At 37.8% G+C, this 27,133-nt stretch overlaps 1 protein-coding gene across 1 annotated transcript in view; it reads left to right on the top strand.

The window, feature by feature from the left end:
• ROBO1 (roundabout guidance receptor 1) overlaps positions 1 to 27,133 on the top strand; it is a 412,086-nt gene that overhangs the window by 355,892 nt on the left and 29,061 nt on the right. The window contains exons 21-25 of the mRNA XM_060098621.1: positions 5,117 to 5,271; positions 7,858 to 8,193; positions 10,387 to 10,494; positions 13,335 to 13,479; positions 16,693 to 16,941. Of these exons, the coding sequence (XP_059954604.1) occupies positions 5,117 to 5,271; positions 7,858 to 8,193; positions 10,387 to 10,494; positions 13,335 to 13,479; positions 16,693 to 16,941 (993 nt within the window). The remainder of the gene's footprint in view (positions 1 to 5,116; positions 5,272 to 7,857; positions 8,194 to 10,386; positions 10,495 to 13,334; positions 13,480 to 16,692; positions 16,942 to 27,133) is intronic.

The raw sequence follows: 27,133 nt of genomic DNA, 5'->3' as shown, positions 1-27,133 counted from the left end.
GTCAACTCTATAGTAGAAGCAGTTGGTGAGTGCTTTGGAAAAACTAGAACAGGGTAAGAGCATCAGGAATGCATTAGGAAGAGGTCTCATTTTCTAGCCATTTGTGAGTGTGTGTGTGTGTGTATGTGTGTGTGTGTTCTGTGTATGTGTGTTGTGTGTGTGTGTGTTCCATGATCCAGTGTGGTAAGAGAATGAACAATGAGTCAGACTCTTGTACTCACTTCTCTGATGCCATCCCTTAAACATTGGATTCCCTCAGGCATCTCAGACTCTGTGAGCCCTCACTGTATCACGCGACTCATCTGGTTAATGACACCTAAGTCAAAATGTCAAGTCGTCCTCTTTCCTGCATCAATCACTGCATTTGGTTGATCCTGCCTTCTTCTCCCTTCACTATCGCTGTATTGTTTCACTTCAAGCTCTTTTGTCCCTTGTCTAATCTGTTAAAAATGCTCCCAGCAGTCCTGCCTTCATCTACCTTCATTAGAACTATTTTCTGTTAATTCCCTTTGCCCATTGGAGACAGAATGAAATTTTGAAATGCATATGGATCATGTCTCTGAGCTTCTGAAGATCCCAGTTTCAGTACAACACACTATATATATATATATATATATATATTTTTTTTTTTTTTTTTTTTTTTTTTTTGCGGTACGTGGGCCTCTCACTGTTGTGGCCTCTCCCATTGTGGAGCACAGGCTCCAGACGCTCAGGCTCATTGGCCGTGGCTCACGGGCCCAGCCGCTTTGCAGCATGTGGGATCTTCCCGGACCGGGGCACGAACCCGTGTCCCCTGCATCAGCAGGCGGACTCTCAACTACTGCGCCACCAGGGAAGCCCAAGAACACATCATATTTAAAATAGCAAGTCCAAATTGGGCAGAGCATGTGAAACCCACAACCTCTAGGGCCCTGTAGCCCTCCTCGTATCTCTGTGTGCCACCCCCTACAACCCACTGTGTCAACCCACCTGCCAATCACCAATATTGCATTCTCTTCTATGCACTTATTACATCAGCCCGTAATGTGTCCCCCCTCCCCTTGTTAGTTGGCTGAGGTTCACCTGCTGTATCCTCCGTGAGCTCTGTGCTGTATAAATACCACAGTTAAGCACCTAATAAGAGGTAATGCAATTATCTTTTGTTTATATCAGAGGGTCAGCAAATTATGGCTCTTGGTCTGAATTTGGTCTGACACCTGTTTTTGTAAATAAAGACTTCTTAAAATACAGCCAGACTCATTTGTTTACATATTGTCTATGACTGCTTTCCCACCACAATGGCAGAGTCAAGTAGTTGAAACAGAAAATATATGTCCCACGAAGCCTAAAATGGTTGCCCTCTAATCCTTTATAGAAATAGTTTTCTAACTCCTGGCTTAAATGATTGTTTCCCACAATAAAAGGTGAGATCCTGGAGTTAGAGGCTACTGATTTATTAATCAATAATTAAATGTATGAATTTTTGTAATGCAATAAATGTAATTTATTGGATTATATCCATAAATTCAATATATGAATTATTGATCTTTGAAAGATATCCACAAAAAGTATCTAAAGAAGGAAGGGATGAGTTATTGAGTAAACAAATGTCAGAAGACTTGAGTTCAGTCCTTGATGAGAGAAAATTTGGGGCCCTGGACATTTTCCTCTGATAAAAGAGAAGGTTGAGAGGAAAGGAGAACCTGAGAGCTCTGCTTGTTCTCAAAACTGTGAATTTTGCTCTTCACATAAAAGGGGAAATGAGGATGGCGGTAAGCAAAGAGACCTCTTCTCAACTTAAAAAGGGGGAAGGATCTGCAGTGTAATCCAGTGGCAGATTATGGATATTAAGTGGCTGTTTCTATTCACTTGTTTTCCTTACCTCACACATCTCGATCTCCTCTTCCAAACAAAGAAAACCTAGTTGAAATCCAAACCACAGCAGAAACCAGGAAACAGCAGAGAAAGCCTGAAGAAAAGCATAGGAAAGTCAGGCTAACCAGGTCGAGAATGCCAATAGCACATTTCCTGGCAGTGGGAGGTAAGAAAGAAAGAGTTCAGGCCTTGCTTCTCTTTGAAGGACTGACCACTCTCAGCTCTATCCCTTGCCTCTTTCTGGGCTTCAGAATTCTTTCAAGCTATCAAAAGAAAGAGGAGACAGCCTATAGGCAACCCTTGCTGCTAGGCCCCTTCACTACTTTCCCCAGCCCCTGGACCCTTTAGTATTAGTATTTTATTTTGTGGTTTAGGAGTTCAAATAGGTTTGTTTGTTTGTTTGTTTGTTTGTTTTTGGAGTGAGTGATTGGAATATCTGGAGTAACAAGAGCAGAAGAATTGAAGGTAATTGCCACATAATTATTTAAGTGCATTTGTCCTCTTTTCCTTTGTGACAAAAAACTATCCCCTTAATATAAGCTAGTAGTTAAATATGGTTTTTGAGAGCCCTACTCTCTTCCTTTCCCTGATAATATCTTTTTGAAGACAAGGAAAAAATAGGCAAAACTCACATATATTAGCATGAAAATATAACAACTGACATATTATATGGATATATATGTATAATATGGTTGCATTTTTATATATATATAATATGGTAACATTATATAATATTTCCGACATATATTAATCATTATAACCAGCACTGTGTTTTGTTTCTGCTTCATTTCTTATTTTGGGGCAGCTAAATCTGTCTCATAACACTAGATCATCTTAAATGCATAAAGATAGCTTGAGAGATTGTTAGTTTTTAAAGACCCTAACACCCTTACCAGAGTAGCTACATATGACCTTGACTTCCTCAGAGTTCTCTGAAATACACCCATGGCATTTTAAGATTCATTATGGGCCAGTAATCATGACTCAACCTTCTTCCCTAGATAATTAGCATTCCAAACACAAGTCTGAACTGAAAGCTAGGATGTGAATTGTTAATCCTACTTCCTGTTGGAAAGCTCCCATACATATGAAAATTTCTTTCAGCCTCTGATGATATCAAAACGTTCACTTTTATAAGTGTTTTTCTGAGGGAATCGTAGCATAAAAATATTGTCTATTCCTTTTGAAACATGTAAGACAGGCTTGACCCGTACTTCAAAGATCCTATAATATTTCTACAGTATCAAATATGGAGATTTATTTTTAATAATTTAAAAAGTGATAACACACTTTAAGTTCAAGAGAAAATAAGGAAAGCTAAAGACTACTAGAGGGCTTCCCTGGTGGCGCAGTGGTTGAGAGTCCGCCTGCCGATGCAGGGGACACGGGTTCGTGCCCGGTCCAGGAAGATCCCACATGCCGCGGAGCGTCTGGGCCCGTGAGCCATGGCCGCTGAGCCTGTGCGTCTGGAGACTGTTCTCCACAACGGGAGAGGCCACAACAGTGAGAGGCCCGAGTACCGCAAAAAAAAAAAAAAAAAAGACTACTAGATGCAGAATTTCTATAACCAACATGGATTTCAAAAGCTCCAGATATCTGTGATACAGCTTGCATTTAAATGTTTAACATTTTAACAGGTCAGCAACATTGCTCTTCAAAGCATATTTTTATCAACAATTTTAATAGTAAATTTATTCAGCTTTAACAGCATTATTCTGAATGTTTAGACTTCAGACATTACCCCAATCTTCCTTTTATTAAGAATGTTTGAGGGTTTTAGGACATTTCAGCACTCTCCAGTATATGTGTTTATAGTATTCCGGCTTAGAGTGTGGATTCTACAGACAGACTACTTGGATTTGAATCCCAGATCTGCCACGCACTCACTTTGTGCACCCATGCACAAGTTTCTTAACATTTCTCAGGTATCTCAGTTTCCTAATCTTTAAAATCTGAATAATAATAGTAACTACTCTGTAGATTATTAGAAAGATTAAATGAGTTAATACATATAAAGGTCAGAACAACGCCTCACACATTGTAAACCAAGGGTAAACATTATTATTACAGATATATGTATACACACATATATACATATATATACGTATACAGATATATAACTTATAAATCCATATTTTTCATTTGAAGTGAATTATTCCTCAAATAACCATCATTTGCATAGAAAGTTTCCTCGGTTGATTCTGTGTATGCCAGCATAGGAACCATGGTGAGTGAAATGTCAGGTTCTCGCTTCCCAGGTAAATGAAAGTGTGGTTATTGCACTTTAGCAAAGAAAATGAAACCATGAAGAAAATCTTTTCAGACTCTGTAGTGCCAGTCTGTTTATTGTGGATCTGACAGTACATCATCACCTCTTTTGCTGGATTATCAAATGGAGTCAGTATTGGAAAAGGACCTCAGGATTTCCATTTCTGGACTTCAGTCTGTGTCTCTGGCACTGGTGGTCCAGGGCTGCCATTAATAACTGCTGATGTACTTTGCATTCCCAATGCACAGTGAAAGAGGATTAACATCTGTCGTGCAAAAAAAAAAAAAAAAAAAAAAAAACATGAACACTAATATTTCTTACAGTGGACATCGTTTTACCAGATTTAATTCAGTAGCTTTCCTTTGTTTATATAGGATTTATGGCATCTTACATTGTCACCATCAGAAAATGTTGACAAGCTTACAGAACTGTGCACTGAAACACTGATGAGGCTCTCTGCAAAATGTCACAGAGCCCCAAACTCACTGTCTCTGAAACATGGTTTTGAAGAAAAATATGCAAATGTGCTTACTGTGAAGCATCCTTTATCTCAGTAAAGAAGCTTGTTCCGTTTTTTAATGAAGTTGTGAGAAGGATCATTATTTTTTAATGGGTCAAAAATTAAGAAATGCAAACTGTCTTAACGAGAATATTCTTTACGCTACTAAAACACTACAAAATATAAGTATCCACATTTTTTAGATTCCATGTTTGGTGTTTAGCCACTGTGACTGAAGGCAGAGTAGAGCATTACAAATGATACAATATTTGTCTCACTGTTTACAACATAATGGCTATATAAACTGAGACGTGCCTCCGAACATTGCATTATAGTTGCCTTGTCTGTGAAATAAAAGGAATTATTATATCTTTCAGCATAGTTGACCAAAGTATTTGTGAGAATAGTGAGATGAAGAATTTCTGGAATTCTGAATAGGAAATATCATTTGCTACTTATATAAAACTTGCTTTTATACATATTTTTTTCTTTAGGCCAGGACTTCTCAACATCAGTGAACCTGCCACGCAGCCATGGCTGGCAGACACGTGGCCTAATACTGGGAACAATCACAATGAGTGCTCCATCAACTGTTGCACAGCAGGCAACGGAAACAGCGACAGTAACCTGACCACGTATAGTCGCCCAGGTTAGAGGCACAGAGACAGCCTGATAGGCAAGCTTGGCATTGTTAGGAACGAGCCATGAGGAGATAACTTTTGTTTTCTTCTCCTTAAGCTGAAAATGAAATTTAATCAACATTTTCATGAAATATTAACCATGGTTTAGCAATTTAGCCGATTCAAATATTTTCTCCATCCCTGTATCTCCACACCTCACCCTCCACCCAAGAAAGTTTCTCAGTATGCAAAGGGAGAATGGAGAATATAAATTCTAGAGTAGATAGCAAATAAGGAAAAATGAAATTATACAAAAGTATGCATCTTCATAAGAATGTATGTAATTATAATTTTAATTGTAGTTATTTATAGTATTTATTTTAAAGATTTTAAGAATAAAGCAGATCAAAAGATCAATAGATGTATAGTTTGAGTGAACCAAATTTTTAATAGCAGCAACAATAATAATAATAATTATATGGTGGTAATAAATAATTTTAAATGAAAGCTAACTGAACTTCAAAATTAGATTTTTATAGTATACTAGTAAATCCTAAGATACAAGAAATATGTATCTTTTGCAGGTGTGTATACTAATACTAATTTTGTATTGTGTCTTTTTGGTTCAGAAATATGGGTGGTAAATTGCTTGTTAAAACCTCATGCTAAAACATGACAGTAAAATTTGGATGTAGAATATGCAATATGCAAAGGAAAAAACAGAAAATTACAAATAATTCTTACGAAAAACCTTTTAACATTCATTCACAATATAGGAAATATAAAAAGAATCATAAAGAATCAAAATGTATGACTATAGAAGTAAAATGGAGTTAAGGAAAAGGGAGATAGAATATGGCATTTAAGTAAAAAGTGTGATGCACCCTAAAGAACAAATCATAGTCTCCATTGGATATGGATATGGAAATGATATATCAATGTGACCAAGTCCATGTTCTCTAGAGGCCCATATTCTAGTTGTCTAGGCGAAAAAGTGCTCACATAATTATAAGTAAAAGAAAGATTATGCTGAGCCCAATAAAAGAAAAAATGACAATATCCATTTAAATTAATATGTAGAGCTGTGTTGTCTAATGTGGTAGCCTCTGGCTTCAGGTGGCTATTTAAATTTAAATATAATAAAGTACCATTTAAAATCCAGTTCCTCATTTGCACTAGCCACATTTCAAGTGCTCAGTAGCCACATGTGGCTAGTGGCTATCATATTAGACAATGCAGAATAGAGCATGTCCATCATCTGAGAGAGTTCTATTGGATGTTACTCATATGGAAAGATTAGCAAAGAAAAACGAGATTGCCAAACCGTATTGCCATTAAAAATATTGTTTAACCACTATTATATAAAACTTAATACCTAGAAATTAGAAATAAGAATTACTAAAAGCCAGATTGATCAAATACCCCTGATCCCTGATCATTTGTTATTGAAATGCAGGGTAGTTGAATTCAGTAGGATAGAGACATTGCAGATTTTTCTTAAAACTATATTCATTTTTACATCTTTAGTAGTGACCGTGCTAATTTATCATTTTTTAGGATATCCAGTTGAAAACTAATCCTCAAGGTGACCTGCTAATGTTGCAGCCACTATGAATTAAAATAGTGGTATTTTTACTATTATAACGACTAATTTTTTATTTTAAAAATGTTTTAATTTTAAATGATGATTTTAGTTCTTCCTGCTCTTTGAATATTTTCAGCTACAGGCTTTGAATATTTCATATATATATATATATATATATATATATATATATATATATATATATTAGTTATTTAACTCTCAAATATTTAAAGAAAGGGAAAATTAGAGTGAAATTGAAATATTAGACACATTAGGTATTATTTCAGGTGTTATTTGATAAATTGCCCTGGCTACTATGATTCATTTTGCCATCATCATTGTCATTTTATACTTCTTGAGGTGTCATTATGAAACCATGAAAAATGATTACATAACACCTTTTCCTGATAATTATTATCCTGCACAACCAAGGGAAAAAACTAATAAAATTCTCCTGAGCACTATGTACTGTCACTTTACCTCTGTTCCTCATATTTTTTGAGTAGAGTTATTTTATAAAATATTGAAATCTCAAGTTCTTTCATCTGAGGGCAGAGGGTTCTTTTTTTTTTTTTTTTTTTTTTTTTTGGTCTGGATTTTTAACCTATAAGCTTAACTAGTCACTTCAAATAGTTCAGTAATTCCAGACTAGAAAATTTTAAGTTGGCACATAAAGATATTCATGTATATATTATTTTAGTGCAATTCCCATTAATGGGGTTGTTAAAGGAAAATTATTTAAATTGGATGCATTATTTATAAACTGTGTAACACTAGCAGAAGTTCAGAATTATTTAGGCTCCATATAAATTACGTGTCCTCTCTCATTCACTCAATTTTTCTTTAGAAAGAACATTTGACTCTGTTCTTTAGAAAGGACATAAGGATATTTGGTCCTTTTTATTCATTATATTTAAGCCCATTTATACTTAATAGAATAGTTTTACTGTGACTCACAAAGCTACTTACAAGGAAATTTAAAACGAATAACCATGCAGAATGACTTTTTCCTTTTCCTCTCCATTGCACATAGCTGATTGTATAGCAAATTATAACAACCAACTGGATAACAAACAAACAAATCTGATGCTCCCTGAGTCAACTGTTTATGGTGATGTGGACCTTAGTAACAAAATCAATGAGATGAAAACCTTCAATAGCCCAAATCTGAAGGATGGGCGTTTTGTCAATCCATCAGGGCAGCCCACCCCTTATGCCACCACCCAGCTCATCCAGTCAAACCTCAGCAACAACATGAACAATGGCAGTGGGGACTCCAGCGAGAAGCACTGGAAACCGTCCGGACAGCAGAAACAAGAAGTGGCACCAATTCAGTATAACATCATGGAGCAAAACAAACTGAACAAAGGTGAAGAGACTTGCCTTTATTCCCATCCTTTTCTGTATTGGCGTCCTTAACCCTTCAGCACTACATGCCGAAGCTTGTCTGGAACTAGCGTGTGAAATCTTTCTTTGGTCACTAAGGTTTTCTTATTTCTTTGGTTTCAAAATTTCCATTGTCAAAAAGTTAATTAACACAACAATAACCTTGGAATATTGATTTTATAATAATATATAAGTATTTTCAAATGGTTTGAGATTAATTTAAATTTAATCCTAGGTGAGGGATTGCTCAGGACAGACAATCTTTTATTCATAAGGCAGATGTACAACCATCACAATACCTCACATTTTAAATAAATAGACTCTCCCATTCTTTCCACTCGAGAATGGAAGATAATTGCTTCTACATGGTCATATAAACGAATGGCTTTTTTGATCAAACTGAAGAAAAATAATTAAATTAAACTTGAACTGGAGAAGTGGTTCCATTTGTTATATTTCTCCTACCTCATGTGATTACTAAGACTGCTGCAATGTATGATTTCAGAACCTAAATTTCTTTGGGTAACCTGATTTGAAGTCTGTCACGATAGAACCTAAAATAAATTCTTAGTGTTAGCTTGTTGCAGCAGAATGATATTTTATGGCCTGAAGGGAATGTTCCTCTGTTACAATATGGGTGAGTTGGAAGAGATAGGTATTTGACTAGGTAAAGACTACTGCTTTAATAACGTGATTTGTAAAGTTAGACCTCTGGAAATAAAGGGATTGCTCTGATTTGAATAGGTCAGGGCAATTATGTATGAGTGTCCAGGTAAAGAATACATTTAATTACAGATAATTGGAAACACAGATTTCTTTTTCTTTAGGTTTGAGTTGGGAACAACTTATTAAAGTTGCAGACTGCAAAAAGATAACTTAAGACAAACATTTCATTTAAGTTAGTGTTATATGTTTTAATTTAATAATACCGTTATCTTGCTTTTTTTCCCCAGTTTAAGGAAACATTTGATTGGTATAATAAACCAATTCAATGAATATTTATTTTTTTAACCATTTTTTCTCAAAGTATAATTGATGTACACTATTATATAAATTAGTGTACAATATAGTCATTCAAAATTTTTAAAGGTTACACTCCATTTATAGTTATTATAAAATACTGGCTATTTTCCTTGTGTTGTACAATATGTCCTTGTAGCTTATTTTATAAATAATAGTTTGTACCTGTTAGTCCCCTACCCCTATATTGCCCCTTCCCCTTCCCTCTCCCCACTGGTAACCACTAGTTTTTTCTCTATATCTGTGTCTGCTTCTTTTCTGTTATATTCACTAGCTTGTTGTATTTTTTAGATTCCACATGTAAGTGATATCATACAATATTTGTCTTTCTCTGTGTGACTTATTTCACTTAGCATAATATATGAGTTCATAACAAAGGCTGACAAAGATGAATAGGAGAGTTTCTGTAATTGTAAAGTTTACAGTGGGAATTCAAACTATTGTCATATTATTCCTGTATAGTATATGGCTTTATTGTGGACTTTGGAAAGGTCTGACAGTCCTCTGTACAAGTATTTCAGAGCTCTGATTTATTGTTTATACTGCTTATAAACAGACTTGGTACGTCAAACTATAATAAAGACACTGGAATGCAACTAGCCTGACAGATTATTACTCAGTACATTCCAGTGGTGAGTTTATCATTTGGATTTTCACCTCTGCCTAAGTAAGCAGAAGCATTTGTGGGAGACTGAGATACTTCATCTTCTTAACATGCATATATTTTTTATTAGATATAATATTCCTGGCAAGTTTCAGTTTTATGTTTTATTATTTTATTTTTTAAAATGATTCACACACGTGATATTTTCCCAATTTCTTGTTATTAAAATTATTTTGTTACTATATTTTTAAAGATAAGAAGACAAGCAAATCTGATTTCTGCCTTAGCTAATTTATAAGTATTTTAAAAGAAGAAATAGTCCCTGGTAGGATTCATTCTGGTTCATGTGTAGAAGATGATACAATGAGTTTGTATTTTATAAATCTTAAAGGAGACGTGTTTAAAGATCTTTATTTTTTCTTGACCTTTCATTCTGAACACTTACGTACATCTTAGCAGGTGATCAACATGATAGTTTGAAAGCTTAATCACTGGTAAATGATTGAGGCACCAAAATAAATATTTAATTTTTTTCCCATGTGAAATATCTAGATTATCGGGCAAATGACACAATTCCTCCAACTATCCCGTACAATCAATCATATGACCAGAATACAGGAGGATCCTACAATAGTTCAGACCGGGGCAGTAGTACATCTGGTAAGTAAGGGAAACCAAGGAGAAAGCCAATCTCTCCTTTAAAAGGATGGTACATTTCAAGATTACAACTTGAATGCTAATGATCTGATATGTGTATATGACATGTCTAATCACTTTATATGATTTGAATCTTCCAGGGATGGGTCTTGTCTCTGCAATTTGAGGGACTGTTCACTCACTAAACCATTTTTTTAACATCTTTATTGGAGTATAATTGCTTTACAATGGTGTGTTAATTTCTGCTGTATAACAAAGTGAGTCAGCTATACATATACATATATCCCCGTATCTCCTCCCTCTTGCGTCTTCCTCCCACTGTCCCTATCCCACCACTCTAGGTGGTCACAGAACACCAAGCTGATCTCCCTGTGCTACCATTTTTTATGTTCTATTTGGTAACAAAGATTGAGGCTCCTATTTTCCTCCTCGTTAAAAACCTTTATTAAAGCCAGAAGCATGACTTAATCTTTAAAGGCAGTTGAAACTTTTTTCCATCTCAGCAAAATATAACTTAAAAATGTTGCACATATAGTTAATCTGCTAAATATGTTACCATTTGAAGGAAGGCTATTAAAGCATATAAAATTTGAGTACACTTGAGTAGAATCAAAAACCTAAGCGATAATATTATGAGATTTAGGTACAGTTGGAACCTGCCTCAGTTTATAATCTCTCTACTATCCCTCACTCAGTTCTTACTCTAAAACCTCATAAAGAAACTTCCCAACTTCAGTCTTTAAGTGCCTCAGAAGCCACATTGAAGCCTCTTCCCTGTGGTCTTTATGCTGTTGCAGCTGTTTGCCAGCTGTTTTCCTGATAGGGGTTGCAGATGTGAGCTTGCTGGTACTTAAGTCCTGTTTTTCTAATTAAAGACGGTTCATTATTAGAACTAACATGTGGCACCACAGCAAGTCATACCACAATGAGAACAAAACCAATTGATCTTGACTCTAGTTTGTTTCTCCAGGAGAGGGTAGAAATATTACTTCCTAGCAACTGGATTAAAGTTGCTGGTAGGTGCTTTTAGCCAAATGTCTCTAACTCTCTTCTGTAATGGATATGGTATTTGCATTTTACCACCTTCCCTTGTCTAAGGCATGCTGATATGGCATTTTCTAGGCTGTGTTTTGTCACTGATTGAAATTGTTTCTATTTGAATTAAGGATCTTAGAAATAGCTCCTATACCTTTCTAGATCTACTCTTGTTCTACTATATGTGGTTTGATTTTTTTTTTTAACAATCAAATCTTATCAAACAACTTTTCTTTTTCTTTTTTGAAGTAAGTAAACCCTAAATTAAGGGGAAATTTTCAAGGATGTACTCTTGGGAAAAGTATATAAAATATTTTCATATTTGATATCTCATGCCGTTTCTTCTTTGAATTCTTAGCCACTTAAAGAGAAAAACATGTCTTAATGGGAAAAAAATGATTCTAGGTTGTTAATATTCAATTGACTTTCTTCATCCCTCAGCTTAGATACATATGTGGTAAAAAGATACAAAGATGTGAAATCTGATGGTAATTAGGGGAGAGAATGAAGCAATTAATTAAGTGTAGGAGAGATTTGTGATGTTAGGCCTTTCAGGACAGATGGAATTGTTACAGTAGATGTATGCCAGGAAATCAAGAGGAAGGCACTGGGGATAGTCAACTCCACAATACATGCATAGTCATTCTGATACAGGACAACTGAGTGGAGGAAGAGAGAATGGAGACACATAAGCAGAAGCCTGACCGTCATAACTTATGAATAACAGCATGTCCCTCAGCCCACACTTGGTGCAGTAACATACCAGTGCAAGAACATCTGGCTTAACAAACACTGCCATTTGAAAATTTCCAAGTGACTTAAAAAAATAAGGCTCATTGAATACACTCAGACTTGGTTTCATGTACCATGTAACTTGGAGCTGTTTCAGAAAGGTTTAAAAAAAAAAGATCAAGACAATTCACTGAATTTAAGGGATCATATGAGAAAAATAATTATAGACTCATTGTCTATAATTTACATAAGAATCTAAAATGCATCATATTGGAGGAGGAGGAGGATAAAGACCATTTTATCCCCAAATATCTTTTGACCTAAAATTATTTTAGAACGAATATACCAAAATGTGCAACTACCTATGTTTAAAGAATATGCCAAATCTAATATCAGAACATTGGGGAACTTGAATAATTGAGCTATTCTGAACTTCTAAGAATGTTCAAGCAACATTATTTCACTCTAAGCCATATTTTTTTAGAAACAGTGGCTAAAAACATTTCTGTCCCTTTTTAAAAATCATTTTTCTGCTTCTTTTGTTGTTAGATATATTAGTTCTTCCAGCAATTATTTTCATCTGCACCTGCCTTTCTGACAAAAATGAGTAATTTCATTGTGCCTAAAACACTTCAATGGACAAGTACAAATTATATATACTCAGTGATTTAATGCAACAGTGGAAATGTAATAGATCGCATCTGTATCATATTGTATTTTAGGTTCCAGCAATTAAATAATAGAAAGGCAATTCAGAAAATATGTCTTCAGCTCATTTGTTTTAGATGATAATCCATAATGCAATTAATTGCTGTAAGAAGATCACTATTAAGGATATGACTTGTAAAATTCATTTATGATTTTATTGCTTTTTCCCTATTTATTTTGCAGTTAAACTTGGCAATACTCTGTGTCTTCTATCGTACAAAGTGCTGTTTAAAATTAATGAAGAAGAGTGTTTATCTCTCCATATATATGAATCATATGATCATATTTACAGAAAATAATTAACCTGTGGATAATAGAAAAGATTTAAAGTCCAGAAGTAAAAGACTTGCATTTTATTTCTTTCCAAGGGAGTCAAGGGCACAAGAAAGGGGCACGGACACCCAAGGTACCAAAACAAGGTGGCATGAACTGGGCAGACCTGCTTCCTCCTCCCCCAGTGCATCCTCCTCCTCAGAGCACTAGTGAAGAGTACAGTATTTCCGTAGATGAAAGGTAAGAGGGATTTTAGAACAGAGGTAAGTGGAATAATATGATTCCTTAAACCCATGTTAAGTAATTGTTAAACTCGATCACCAAGGGAGACTGACTCCTAGGGTCCGTGAACATCTGTCTCTGAATAAAACATTTGTCTCTGAGCTGTTGATAGCTCAGCACAACTTAAAAACCCTCCTCAATGTTGCCAAAAAAAGGAATTTGCATCTTGGAAGCTTCCTTTGGAACTAAGAATCCTGAATCGTGAATACACACACACACACACACACACACACACACACACACTTAAATCTACACCCACACATAGTTTACATATTTATATTTACAAATATTTTACATTGTATACACATAGTTTACATATATGATCATGAATATATATGAATTTATATGAGATCACATAAATATCGCTCTCTGTATATGATTTTGTATTTTTCAAATATCAGAACTTCTGTTGCACATCTCTAAATTTTCATAAAATAATTGTATGAATTTATACCACAGCCACAGTATCCTGAAAACTGTTTGTTCTTAGATATTATCACATTCTGCTGAAAACTATAGAAATTTAAACTTACTGAATTGTCTCTCTCAAGGATTTAACAAGTGTAAATAATCCACACGACAGCAATTAGGAAGTTAGCTTGCTTCTTCCTCACTCCAGCTTCTGTAGAACTGGACATGGTCCCGCCCAACAAAACAAAACAGCAGCTTCACTAGTGTGATCAATGGAGAATTAACACAAAAAATACAAATCGACCTGAAAATACAGTATGTTTTTTGTTTTTTGTTTTTTGTTTTGCAATACGCGGGCCCCTCGCTGCTGTGGCCTCTCCCGTTGCGGAGCACAGGCTCCAGACGTGCAGGCTCAGTGGCCATGGCTCACGGGCCCAGCCGCTCCGCGGCATGTGGGATCCTCCCGGGCCGGGGTACGAACCCGTGTCCCCTGCACCGGCAGGCGGACCCTCAACCACTGCGCCACCAGGGAAGACCCGAAAATACAGTCTTTTTAATGACTATTATAGAAATGAAGACTTGTTCTTTCATTCTCCACAACAAAACAAAACAAAACAAAACACAGTTTTACAGTTCCAACTATGCCAGGAAACAAAGTCTCCATACTTTAATTTTCCAATCACTGAATTAGCGAGTACTGCGCCATTGCTCCTAGGAGAAATGCAGGGTTAGGTTCCTGCAAGCCTCTGGTGACAACATTTTTGTCAGTCCATCCATACATAACCTTGTTTTATGCGTGTTTTTGTTTAAAGACACTCTATTTAATATGTATTGTTGAGTCATTAACATTGAATTCACAGCCAACGTCACTGTAAGTCATTCCTGAACAAGGCTTATCTAATACACATATTTTCTCCATTAAGGCACGTCATAGCCTTCTTGCCCTTGGGAACCCTAGACAGCCCTAAAGCACTACACTTGGGGGTCATTATAAACAGGGAACTCACCAACATAAAGAAAAAAAAAAAGCGAGAGAGAGTGAACAACATGGCACTACAGGCCATGAAAAGGAGCTGAAACAAGAAGGTGGAGTGTTGTCTTGTTTGACCTCAGCTAGGAATGTATGCATCAGGTGACTCAAATTTTTTGCTTCTCTACACATGTCCATGAATGACCACAAAAGTGCTCTGGGTATTGACTTTGGGTTACAACTTTTTTTAGCAAGTAGTGAATCTGCAAATATGGAATGTGCAAATAACCAGGATTGGCTGTATTTTTAAAAATTCGTTTCCTAGGCTATATTAACAACATTCATTACTATTTTAGTCCACCAAAAATAGGAATAAAATGAAATAAGTTGATATAGTTTAACAAAAAAAATAAAACAAGGGATGCAACTGTGCCCCCAAAAGAAAGGCTGATTCTAACTGGGAAGAATGAAGCTTTCCTGATTTGCTGATTTTGTTTTTGAGCTTAACAAATAAGAAGCTTGTCAATCAAGAGGGGTTTTTTGGACATTGAGACCACAGAGTGATGTGGACTAACATGAGAACTAATATGAAACACATGGTAGAGAGTGAGAGGCAGCTGGGAAGGCAAGTGTAAGCCAGATTATACAGGTACTTAAATGCCTTGTTTAGGTCCTCGTATTTTATCCTCTAGGCAATTAAAGAGCCATTTATTACTTTAAAGCAGGTGAGTAACCAGAGAGTGATGCATATTATAATAAAGTAATTTTGGAAGCAATGTGAGGATGGAGAAAAAGGAATAGATTTTAGAGATATTTTTAGAAGTAGAATAGAAATGAAGTGGGGAACAGTTTGAGGTAGAAGAGAGAGAGATATGTCAGGATGAATACAAGATACCTAGGAAACACAGGAAAAAGTGTCCAAGAGGAAGATGGTAAGATTAGTTCAGTAAAAGAAGATACAAAGAAATCATGTTATATGAGCATCAACTTTCCTGAGTTCTGGTAAACAAGGCAGGTGGTGGAGAATGAACAAGAGAGAAGGGTAACATGAACACAATTTATATAATGCAATAAGTTACTTCCATTCTAATTAATAACCATATGCCCTGAGGTAAAAGAGAAAGTCATGAATGTTCCCCAGATCCATTTAGAGCTTCCACACAGCTCTAGCAGAGGAGTAGAAGGGACATTTTATTGTTTATTGATTATTTGATTTATTGTGTTTTTCATTCAGCATCCTAAATGTAAGCCATGTACTTTATAAAATACCGTGTACTTTATTTTGTGCTCAACTGAAGAAATAGTGATCTGTTATAAGTTTAGAGGAAAAGTGGGTTGTATTGGACTAATAACTTGATCTCCAATGTACCTCCCTCTGAAGGGATTTTCAAGAGTAATTTTTCATAGATGTTAGCATATCATCTTTGGATTATTTGCAAGACCGTCCTTGAGTCATCCTTTAGAGATCATGTTGAGTTGGAGGGATAGAATATATCAAACACTTTTGGGGTTTACTAAATTAAACTATGTTAAATAGATTTCTTTATTGCATGACTTCTCAGAGCCTGTAATGAGCCAATTAAATTGTAATCCCTCAGAGAAAAAAATGTTATATATAGCAATTCACACACATTTATGACAGTGAACTATTTTTTTTAAACAATACCTTCTTAACGTGGCCAGAAGATTCAGATTTCAAAAGCAATTCAAAGTTGATATTTCACTAACTATACAAATAGTTTATTTGAATAACCTGAAGTCAATCTAAGTGTCCTTATCATTTGTTTTAGCTATGACCAAGAAATGCCATGTCCCGTGCCACCAGCCAGGATGTATTTGCAGCAAGGTGAACTAGAAGAGGAGGAAGATGAACGAGGCCCCACTCCCCCTGTGCGGGGAGCTGCTTCTTCTCCAGCTGCTGTGTCTTACAGCCATCAGTCCACTGCCACTCTGACCCCCTCTCCACAGGAAGAACTCCAGCCCATGTTACAGGATTGTCCAGAGGAGATCGGCCACATGCAGCACCAACCCGACAGGAGGTACGTTGTTACCAGTCTTTACTGACAAATCAGATAATTTCCACTCCTAAGTGGCATTTACAGAATGCTATTACATGAAGTAATTTTCAGGTCACATGAGGCTTTTTTCCAGTATCATCACACAGTATGCCTTGGTAATTAGCATATCAAGTAATATTGTTGATCAGAACATTAGATTAATTGATCCCAGTGAACTTGCAACCATAAAATAATGTGCCTTAATTCTCACCCACTTATGATAATTGCATTCATAAATACGTGGAGATCATGTAGTAAATATATGAGTTGCTAATATTGTAACATTTTATTGATGACGGGTGATTTTGTATTTTAGTTTTCTTTATGCATGGGCATGTCACTTCTTTAGTCTGTGAAGAATAGATTTTTCTCCTTTTATTTTTTGTTTTTAATAACTTTTTTTTTTTTTTTTTTTTGGCTGCGTAGGGTCTTCCTTGCAGTGTGCAGGCTTCCCTCTAGTTGTGATGTGCGGGTTTTCTCTTCTTTAGTTGTGGCGCGTGGGCTCCAGGGCACGTGGGCTCTGTAGTTGGCGGCACGCAGGCTCTCTAGTTGAGGCGCACGAGCTCAGTAGTTGTGGCGCACAGGCTTATTTGCCCCGAGGCATGTGGGATCTTAGTTCCCCGAGCAGGGATCGAGCCCTCATCCCCTGCATTGGAAGGCGGATTCTTTACCACTGGACCACCAGGGAAGTCCCTCTCCTGTCTTTTAAAATTAAGTCTGCAGAATGATTTGTTCTTTCATAGCTGTAACGTTACAGAAGCATGAATTTGGTATATTCATTTTGTGTTGACTCAGGTACCTTTATTTTGATTGAATGTTAGGTTGCAGTCCTTTGGTCCAAGCTACTTAGTAGTGTGTGGTTGTGTGTGTGTGTGTGCATGTGTGTGTCTTAGACTTTCTTTAACCTATATGTTCAGCATTGCTAACCAGTACATTTTTGTTTTGCACAAATCCTTCACTTGGCATTTCTACCACATAAAAGCTATTGCTGCATCATGTCAGCACTTCTCTCACTATTGATGATCTTGTTTGTACTATTTTATTGCCCTTGACACATTACATATATATTACTTTCTGTATTCCTAATATCATTTGAAACTGAGTATATTATTTGCCCCAGAAGATCTCCTTCAATATTCTTGAATGAATAACAAATTCTGGTTTATGCTGCTTGAATTCTGTAGGTTAAAATAGAATTTGCAGTGTTTATTAACTATTCTATGAGTAAGAGGTTATTGCCAAAGTTAACTCATATACTCTCTAAAATGAAGGAGGCAGTTAAATTTTCTTCTGTGTGACAAGGGGGAAGTTGGATTGCCAGACATGTAAATTTAGTATTATTAACCCATGGAACTTCATGAAGATTGAGAATAAATAAGGCATCTCTTTTCCCTATTATGGTCACAAGCATCTCTGCCACTCTTATTCGGAGAAAATGAGACGCTAATAGAGGCTGTTAGCTCTGAAATACCTCAACATTCTTTTCTCATTCTTTCAAATTACCTATATTTCCTCACCATCCTCCTCTATGTTACACGTGGTACACCCAGTATCTTCTTCCTGACCAGCTCTTCTTCTGTGTTCCTTATGTCATCCTCTTCACATTTCTTGATCACGATCAAAAAGCAGCTTATCAGAGGCACGGACATATAAACACTACCAAAGGTAAGGTAGATAGCTAGTGGGAAGCAGCGCATAGCACAGGGAGATCAGCTCCGTGCTTTGTGACCGCCTGGAGGGGTGGAATGGGGAGGGTAGGAGGGAGGGAGATGCAAGAGGGAAGGGATATGGGAACAGATGTATATGTATAACTGATTCACTTTGTTATAAAGCAGAAACTAACACACCATTGTGAAGCAATTATACTCCAATAAAGTTTTAAAAAAAAAAAGCAGCTTATCTATCTTGACTTCTCAGCCTCTTTCTCTTCATTCAATCCTTTCTCTTCACTGTTAACCCTACTGCTTTTTTTTTTATTGGCGTATAATTGCTTTACAGTGTTGTGTTAGTTTCTGCTCTACAATGCAGTGAATCAGCTATATGTTTACATATATGCCCTCCCTCTTGGACCTCCCTCCCACCTCACCCCCATCCCACCCATCTAGGTCATCACAGAGCACCGAGCTGAGCTTCCTGTGCTTTATAGCACGTTCCCACTAGCTATCTATTTTACACATGGTAGTGTATATACCTTACTACTTTTTAAACTTTCCTTAGCCTCCCCTTCCAGTTATCCTGCTCTTTTTCTCTCCTACTCTGTAGGATTCTTTAATCACTTCTACCTCTTAAGTCTTTTTCATACCTCAGCCCTCTGTGTGCTGGCTTATACCATTTTGCTTCCATCAGGCTTCGGAAGGTAACCTCTTAATCGTCAGTCTAAAGGCTTCTCCGTCTTTATTACACTTATGCTTTCTGCAGTGGTAACAATTTTCTGATTTCTTGTGAGAATTAAATGAAATCATGTATATAAAGTATCTAAAGCAGGGTAAGTATTCAACAAATATTAATTCCCTACTGTCCTCACCCTTATGCTGTCATCCTTACACTTGGTTCAAGTATTACTTATATTCTGATGGCTTTCACATTGATTTCGCCACCCCAGCCCTTTTTCTTGAGCACTACCATGATATTTTCACTTGGACATCTCAGACTACACATGTCTGAAATCAAATTCTTTTTCTTTGCACTTGACCTTTCAAACTTGTTCCTTTTCTTCCTTTATTGGCTATCTTGTTTAGAATCATTAATCGTTATTTATCTGACCAACTTATTAAAAATAAAAGAGCCAAGGGAATAGGCAAAAAAATCACACAAAAAAATGTGATTTTGAAATCAGTGTAATTATCTTATAGTTTGATTTCTTCTGTTATCTTTCTACCATTCCCCAAAGTAAGTTATTCACCAAGTCCCTTCTTTTCTAACTCCAAAATATCTCTTGATTGTGTTCCTATGTTTCCATTCCTAGAATCCCAGGGCAGGCCCTCAGTCCCTGTCTCTTGAAATATTGCTACATCCTTTACCTGATCACCACTTTTCTTCTCTCTCCCCTTTTGTGTCCACTCTCCACATTATCTTACTATACCCCCTAGTCTGGTAATGTTACTCCCCATTCAGAGTCAGCTCTTACTGTTTAGCCCAGTATTCAAAGCCTTTTTTTCTTTTTTTGCGGTATGCAGTCCTCTCACTGTCGTGGCCTCTCCCGTTGCGCAGCACAGACTCTGGACGCGCAGGCTCAGCGGCCATGGCTCACGGGCCCAGCCGCTCCACGGCATGTGGGATCTTCCCGGACCAGGGCACGAACCCGTGTCCCCTGCATCGGCAGGTGTACTCTCAAACACTACGCCACCAGGGAAGCCCTCAAAGCCTTTTACAATCCTTTTTCCTTTACTTACCTCTTCCCTCCCAACCCCTCCACACACCCTCTTTTCTAATTAGTCTGTTTGAAATTCCCTGTTGTCTTAAACTCACCAACAGCCCGTCAGCAATGCCACTCTCCAGCCCACAGAGGGCTAGCAGGAGGGGCAGGCCGCTCTTGCCTTTCATGACTGTCACCCAAATCCTTAGCACCCTCACTAAGCACATACGTCTTGGCACATGCTGTTTCTTTGATTGCCTGGTGAACACTTCTCGTCTTTCCAAGTCCTGTTTAAATGCACCACCTGTGCAACTTTCTTCTTGTTGCTTGGCAAAAATCAACGAATCTTTCTCTTTACTCTTTACAGTGCTCTGTTCACAGCTCTGCTACCACACTAATCAAGTTTTCATGTTGCATTAGCATTGGCTGTTTGCATCTGTTTCCCTATTTAAATTAAAAGCTCTTTGAGAGCAGAGCTCAAGTCCTCCTCACGTCATTGAGTTCCACAAAGCCTTCTTCAGTAAGTATCTGATGAATGGAATCTGATACTAGAGGAGTCCACTGACTCCCTGCTGTTTTGGCGGGGGTGAACTCAAAGTGAACAGGGATAATTGGGAAATGCATTGGGTATCTCTGCCCTCAAAATCCTCTTTGACTACATTCAGCCTTTTTTTAAAAGGTAAGACTTTCAGTCTATGGAGGTACAATATTAATAACACTGGGCACTAATATGAAGTAGATGAAAGCCCATTAAACAAAAAACTATTACTGCAGGGCTTCCCTGGTGGCGCAGTGGTTGAGAGTCTGCCTGCCGATGCAGTGGACATGGGTTCGTGCCTCGGTCCGGGAGGATCCCACATGCCGTGGAGCGGCTGGGCCCGTGAGCCATGGCCGCTGAGCCTGCACGTCCGGAGCCTGTGCTCTGCGATGGGAAAGGCCACAACAGTGAGAGGCCTGTGTACCGCAAAAAAAAAAAAACAAAAAAACTATTACTGCTCTTTTATGCTGAAGGTATATTCTACATGTTTACCATAGAAATGTTTGAAAATACAGATAAACAAAATGAAAATACAAAAGTACCAATGATCTATGTCAGAAATTGTCACCATTAAGAACTCAGTAAAGATCTTTTCATTCTTCGTCTCTACATGTACTCACACTGCTTTGAATTTGTGATATGCCAATATAATTTTATAAGGTATTTTTTTCACTGACCAGTGAATATTTCCATGCCAATTACACTTTAGCTACTCACGTTAAACAAATGTATACTGTAATTTTTTAAAACAGTTCCTTAATATTGGGCGTTTAAGTCATGTCTACCTTTTTGATACTATATATCATGCTGTAATTCCCATCTCTAAGTCTTTGAGTCAAGCCTCTTCTCAAACCTTTAACCTATTTGGATGCCTACCCCATCAGTAGATGACTTCTGTTTCTCATCATCCTGCCACTCCCCTAATGATGCACTCATTAAAGATAGACCGGTATTTTTCTACAGATTTCATTCTAGAGAATCAGACCCTTATATCCAAGTACCTGTTCCTGCAAATTTTACTGCTTGAATATCACTCAGAGCAATACATGTATCTCCAGCCATAAAGGCACTTCCCTACTTCCTACAGCCATTTTCTCTTGCCTGTATTACTATAATGGTCCATAAGTGGTCTTTGTTGCCTTTAGCCTTGCCCTTTCTTCAATCGAATCTTCTTGCTGCAGACTGTGCAGAGGCATTTTCCTAAAATGCGACACTGATCAAGTCTCTCCATTGCTAAAAATCTCTCAGTGACTTCTCATTTCCCTTAGAATAAAGGCAAGATTCCTTAATGTAGCAATCAAGGCCCTTTGTGACCTGACCGCTGCGTGCCTTCCTTTGCCTACCCATTGCCACTCCCCTCCTCACTGTCCCTATTGCCTTCACTCTAAGTTTCTTCCAGTTCCTGGAATGACCAATGCTCTTGATCTTGGGTGGCCTCAGCCTGCAGCGGCTTGAAGAAGGATTTTGGTTCCCCGGCCAGAGACTGAAGTCAGGCCGCAGCAGTGAGAATGCTGAATCCTAGCCACTAGACCACCAGGGACCAGTGGCCGGTGGCAAGGCCAGTGACAAATAAATTTCCACCAAGAGACAGAAAGTAGTGAAACAAGTAAAGTGTTTCTTAGGGGGGAAAAAGAGTACGTGTGAATAGGCACACACAGGTGGGCTCAGAGAGCGAGTTGCACCCTCTTGGTAGTTTGAATCTCTTACATGGGGCATTTCTTCCGGGTTTCCTTTGGCCAATCATCTTGCTTTGCCTGACTCTGAGTCAGTATTTGGTTTATTTCAGGGTCCTCCCATGTGTGCGTGCACATCTCTTAGCCAAGATGGATTCCAGCAAAGAGGCCTGTGGGTAGGTTGACATCACTTACTATGGGGTGGCGCCCCACTCCATTTTTGTCCTTCAAGGAGCCTTTCTGTGTGTGTGTAATTGGGAAGGTCTCCTTGACTTTGAGAATGAGGAATATGTGGTCTCTTTATCTCTCCTCTGGGCAGGGCTCAGCTTCTCTTCCCTCCTGCTATTGTCTTCATCTTGGTGTATCTGTCCACAGGGGACAAACTCCAGGTGCTCAGCCTGGGGCCCATCTATCTCCTGCCTCACTCTCACCCACTTTGAGGTCTTACCACTTGCCTTCTTATCTTCCTGGGACACCATTATCCCCTCTCTTGTTTTGGAACTAACACTTACATATCCTTTAGATCCAAGATTAAATGGCAGATGCTCCCATTAGAATCTTTCCCTGATGTCCCAGCTCTGAGATTGAAGCCAATTCTATGTGTTCCCACCGTGCCCTAGATATCTTCTGTCATGGAGCTTTGTGAATACTGCATTACCATTGCGTATTTAATTAATTGTCTCCTCCACTAGACTCTAAGTCCCTTCAGGCAAGGAACATATATATTTTATTTAGCTGAATTTCTAGCATAGTCCCTAAGTTCCTGTTTCTATTGCTGCCTACAAATTACACTAAAATATAATCACCTAAAACCGTTTTGTTTTACTTACAATTCCATGAGTCAGGAATTCTGAAAGGATTCACCTGGGCGATTCATCGCCAACCCACATGGCTTCCTCTGGTCTTTGGGGCTGTGAGATCAACTTTGAAGTGAGTTTCTTCACTTAAATGCCTGACGCTTCAGTGCTCCGTGACCTCTCTCTGTCTCCTCATGGAGTCTTATCCTCCAGGGGCTCTCCACCACAGCCCAGGCTTCTCGTAACATGGCGATCTCGGCGGAGTAGCACTTCTTACGTGGCAGGGAAAGGAAGTTGTCAGGCCAGTTAAGAGCTACACTCAGAACTGGCACAGTCTCACTTCTGCCACATTCTGTGGTCAGAGCTGTCACAGGGTCCCCCCAGATTCAGGAACTTAGTACTAAACTCCTTCTCTCAATGCGGGGATGGCAAGTTCTCACCCCAGAAGAGCATTGTGGATGGAAGATACTGTTATGGACATCTTTGCAAAATACAGTCTGCCACAGACTGATACATAGTCAGCTTTATTAAGTATGAGTGTCTTAAAATTGAATCCTTCCATGTCTTAAAGTATAAGCCGTAAACCATTCCCTAAGCCCTTGTCCTTGTGGTCCCTTTGGTCTCAGAACCTAAAAGTTCCTTCCCCATAGTTAGTACACAGTCAGTGTTTAAAGAATGAATACAGGGCCTCCCTGGTGGCGCAGTGGTTGAGAGTCCGCCTGCCGATGCAGGGGATACGGGTTCGTGCCCCGGTCTGGGAGGATCCCATGTGCCGCGGAGCGGCTGGGCCCGTGAGCCATGGCCGCTGGGTCTGCGCATCCGGAGCCTGTGCTCCGCAACGGGAGAGGCCACAACAGTGAGAGGCCCACATACCGCAAAAAGAAAAAAAAAAAAAAAAAAAAAAAAAAAAAGAATGAATACAATTTTTACTTTTATGTTTATTGATTAGGGGCATTATAAATAGTGTAATGTATATGAATAAGAAATTACTGAGCTAAAAGCATTATAATTTTGCAATATTTAACTAGATAAGTATTCCATACTTGCATTATTATGCATATTGCAATTTTGGCATTCTAATTAGCTTCTGAGATATTCCATTTTTTGTCCAAAACTAGATAAACTAGATGACCAGCATAATAGGAATCTTCTCTCTTTTCAGACAATAACTATGAAAATAATAAAATTAAATGTATTTACATATACTATTTTCAAAAGTGTCTGGTGCTGTTGAGTTTACTGTAGTTGATATTTAGTGAAAAAAAATCTCTTGAAAAGTAAAAGTAAATTTTATGTATGGAACAGGAAATATATAGATATTTTATTACTGTAGATGAACTGAGTATGAAATAATTGGAAGGAAAAGAAAGAAGGCCAAGAAAAATTAAATAATTTGTCTGTTTACAAACCAGTTAATGGTTAATTATACAAAGTATTGAAACTATACCAGTTTTAGAAAAAAATCTCAAAGGTATGTATTTTCCCCCTTCCATCTTTTGCCTGGTAAATGCTATGTGGTAAACTATATAAATACCTGCTTTCATAAATTAATGGAATTTTTCCCTTCTTCTCTTGAACATGCTTATGAAGGCATCATTTTTGCAGGAGCCTAGAGTGTTGTGATTAGTAGCCATATAGTTGTACATTATTTCAGAAGACATTGAAACCCCTCAGGGGGAAAAATTGAGAGGGTTGAGGTTCATTTGTGGCAAGTCCCACTTGAGTGCAGCATCTTGAAATAGCTTTTTGTTTTGAAATAGAATATATTACATATTTCAAACCGTACAGGTTTATCACACGTTCCCTGGGCTTACCTTATATACAGCTGGCTTGAATAAATTTTTCTGTCTTTCTTCAGCATTTGCACAGGGTGGTAGTAGTTAAAAGCCAGCCCTCATTTAACATGAAGATGTTTTTGCTTCACAGAATGTGAATTATCCAAATACAACATCCTTTCATTGTGAAGTTGGCTGTCTTACATCCCTTCATTGATGGTCAAAATAGTCCCTTTTGTGCTAAAAAGTCTTACATGTATTTAAAAAAGAAGTTTCTTGTATTTTGGATGTGCCTGCTGACAAAGACTGTAAATTGACTTTTAAGTATGGTATTTTATAACAATCCAAATTAAATAAAGGTTTTCATCCTGTGTGTGTAACACACTCCATATTGAAACAATTATCCATTATAATCTCTTAAATAACTTCAGCTTTGGCATATTCTTCATGTTTCTTCTAGTGCCACACACAGATGCATTAGAAATGACCCAGAAATCAAAAATAACACATTACACTGAAGAACTGTGTATGTGTATATATATTACATATGTATATATATATATATATATGTGTGTGTGTGTGTGTGTGTGTATGTGTGTATATATGTGTGTAATAACAGCATTCTTAGAGGAAAGGCCATGGCCTTGGAAATGGAATGTGGGATTAAACTCTAAATTTGATACATACTAGTTGTGGGAACTTTGGCAAGGTCCTTAATTTCAATGTCCTCTGAATTTCAATCTCCTCATCTGTTAAAATAATAATAAAATAAGTACCCTGGGAAGTTGTTGAGAAAATTAAATGAGTTAACATTGTAAAATACTTAGCTGCAAAGTAGGTGCTCAATAAATTAGTTAACTGTAGTACTTTAGTAATCATTCATTTTTAATGCTTTCCATTTGTGTTAATAAAACATGTTTATTGAAGTGTCTCAATTCCTTGGGATAAAAAGCACAACACTTTTTTCTTCGAACAACTGCCATGCCACCCTAACCACTGTGCTATATTGAACTTCCATTTCCCTCTCTATAGCAGATCCCTAAGTTAGATCTTGACCAGATCCTATATGGGTTTTTTGTTTGTTTGTTTGCTTTCTTTTTTTTTTTGGCGGTACGCGGGCCTTTCACTGCTGTGGCCCCTCCCGATGCGGAGCACAGGCTCCGGACACGCAGGCTCAGCGGCCATGGCTCACGGGCCCAGCCGCTCTGCGGCATGTGGGCTCTTCCTGGACCGGGGCATGAATCCATGTCCCCTGCATCGGCAGGCGGACTCTCAACCACTGCGCCACCAGGGAAGCCCCTTGTTTGCTTTCTTTTAATTTAAGACTCAGTCCTATTAATTTTAAAACCATAGTCATGCATTTCCAGATTTTTTGCAGATTGCACGTGCCTGTGGCCATGGTGGCATGGAGTAATGGGCGTGTTCTGTTTTTAATCACTTCCTTCCTCACTCTTCCCAGTGCATTCTCCCAAGTGCTAAGGCAAGGAAAAGGGCACATAAAAAGAGCAAAGCAGATGAGGATCCAGTCTTCTCTTTGGTTAGCCCGACTGACTGTTCTGTCTCACCTTGCTCTCTGAGTATCACAAGAATGGTGAGGGAAGGGGACTGGCACCAACTTCCTCCACTGATGAAGGATTCAATCCTGGACAGCATCGCTAGGCATTTGTAGTCCTTGAACCATTTAGCCACATCTTCAGGTGGACTACCAGTCAGTGGCATTCATGCCATATCTCTCCTAGTCTCCCAAGCCATAGGGTCACCAGATTACACTAGATCCTAATGTCACTCTCCCTCCAACACTAGTGCTCAGGTTGGTAAACATATTTGGAATCTATCCTCTTTACTTCTCAGGAGCACAGAATGTGATGAGCTGCTGTCATGACTCTTCCAACTGATATTCCCCTTATGTCATCTTTTTAACCTTGCTTAGAGAGCACTGGGACTGTTGAGCACATCACTAAGTAGTCCTCCAAGTGGAAGTCACTATATGAGTCCCTTTTTTCAGACACTTTCCTAATTAGGAGTTAATCTCTTGG

The sequence above is a fragment of the Mesoplodon densirostris genome, chromosome 5 (assembly GCF_025265405.1).
Source record: "Mesoplodon densirostris isolate mMesDen1 chromosome 5, mMesDen1 primary haplotype, whole genome shotgun sequence".
In the NCBI taxonomy this organism is placed as follows: domain Eukaryota; kingdom Metazoa; phylum Chordata; class Mammalia; order Artiodactyla; family Ziphiidae; genus Mesoplodon; species Mesoplodon densirostris.
Note: the sequence above shows the minus strand (reverse complement) of the source record. Positions and strands in the feature narration are given on the sequence as shown.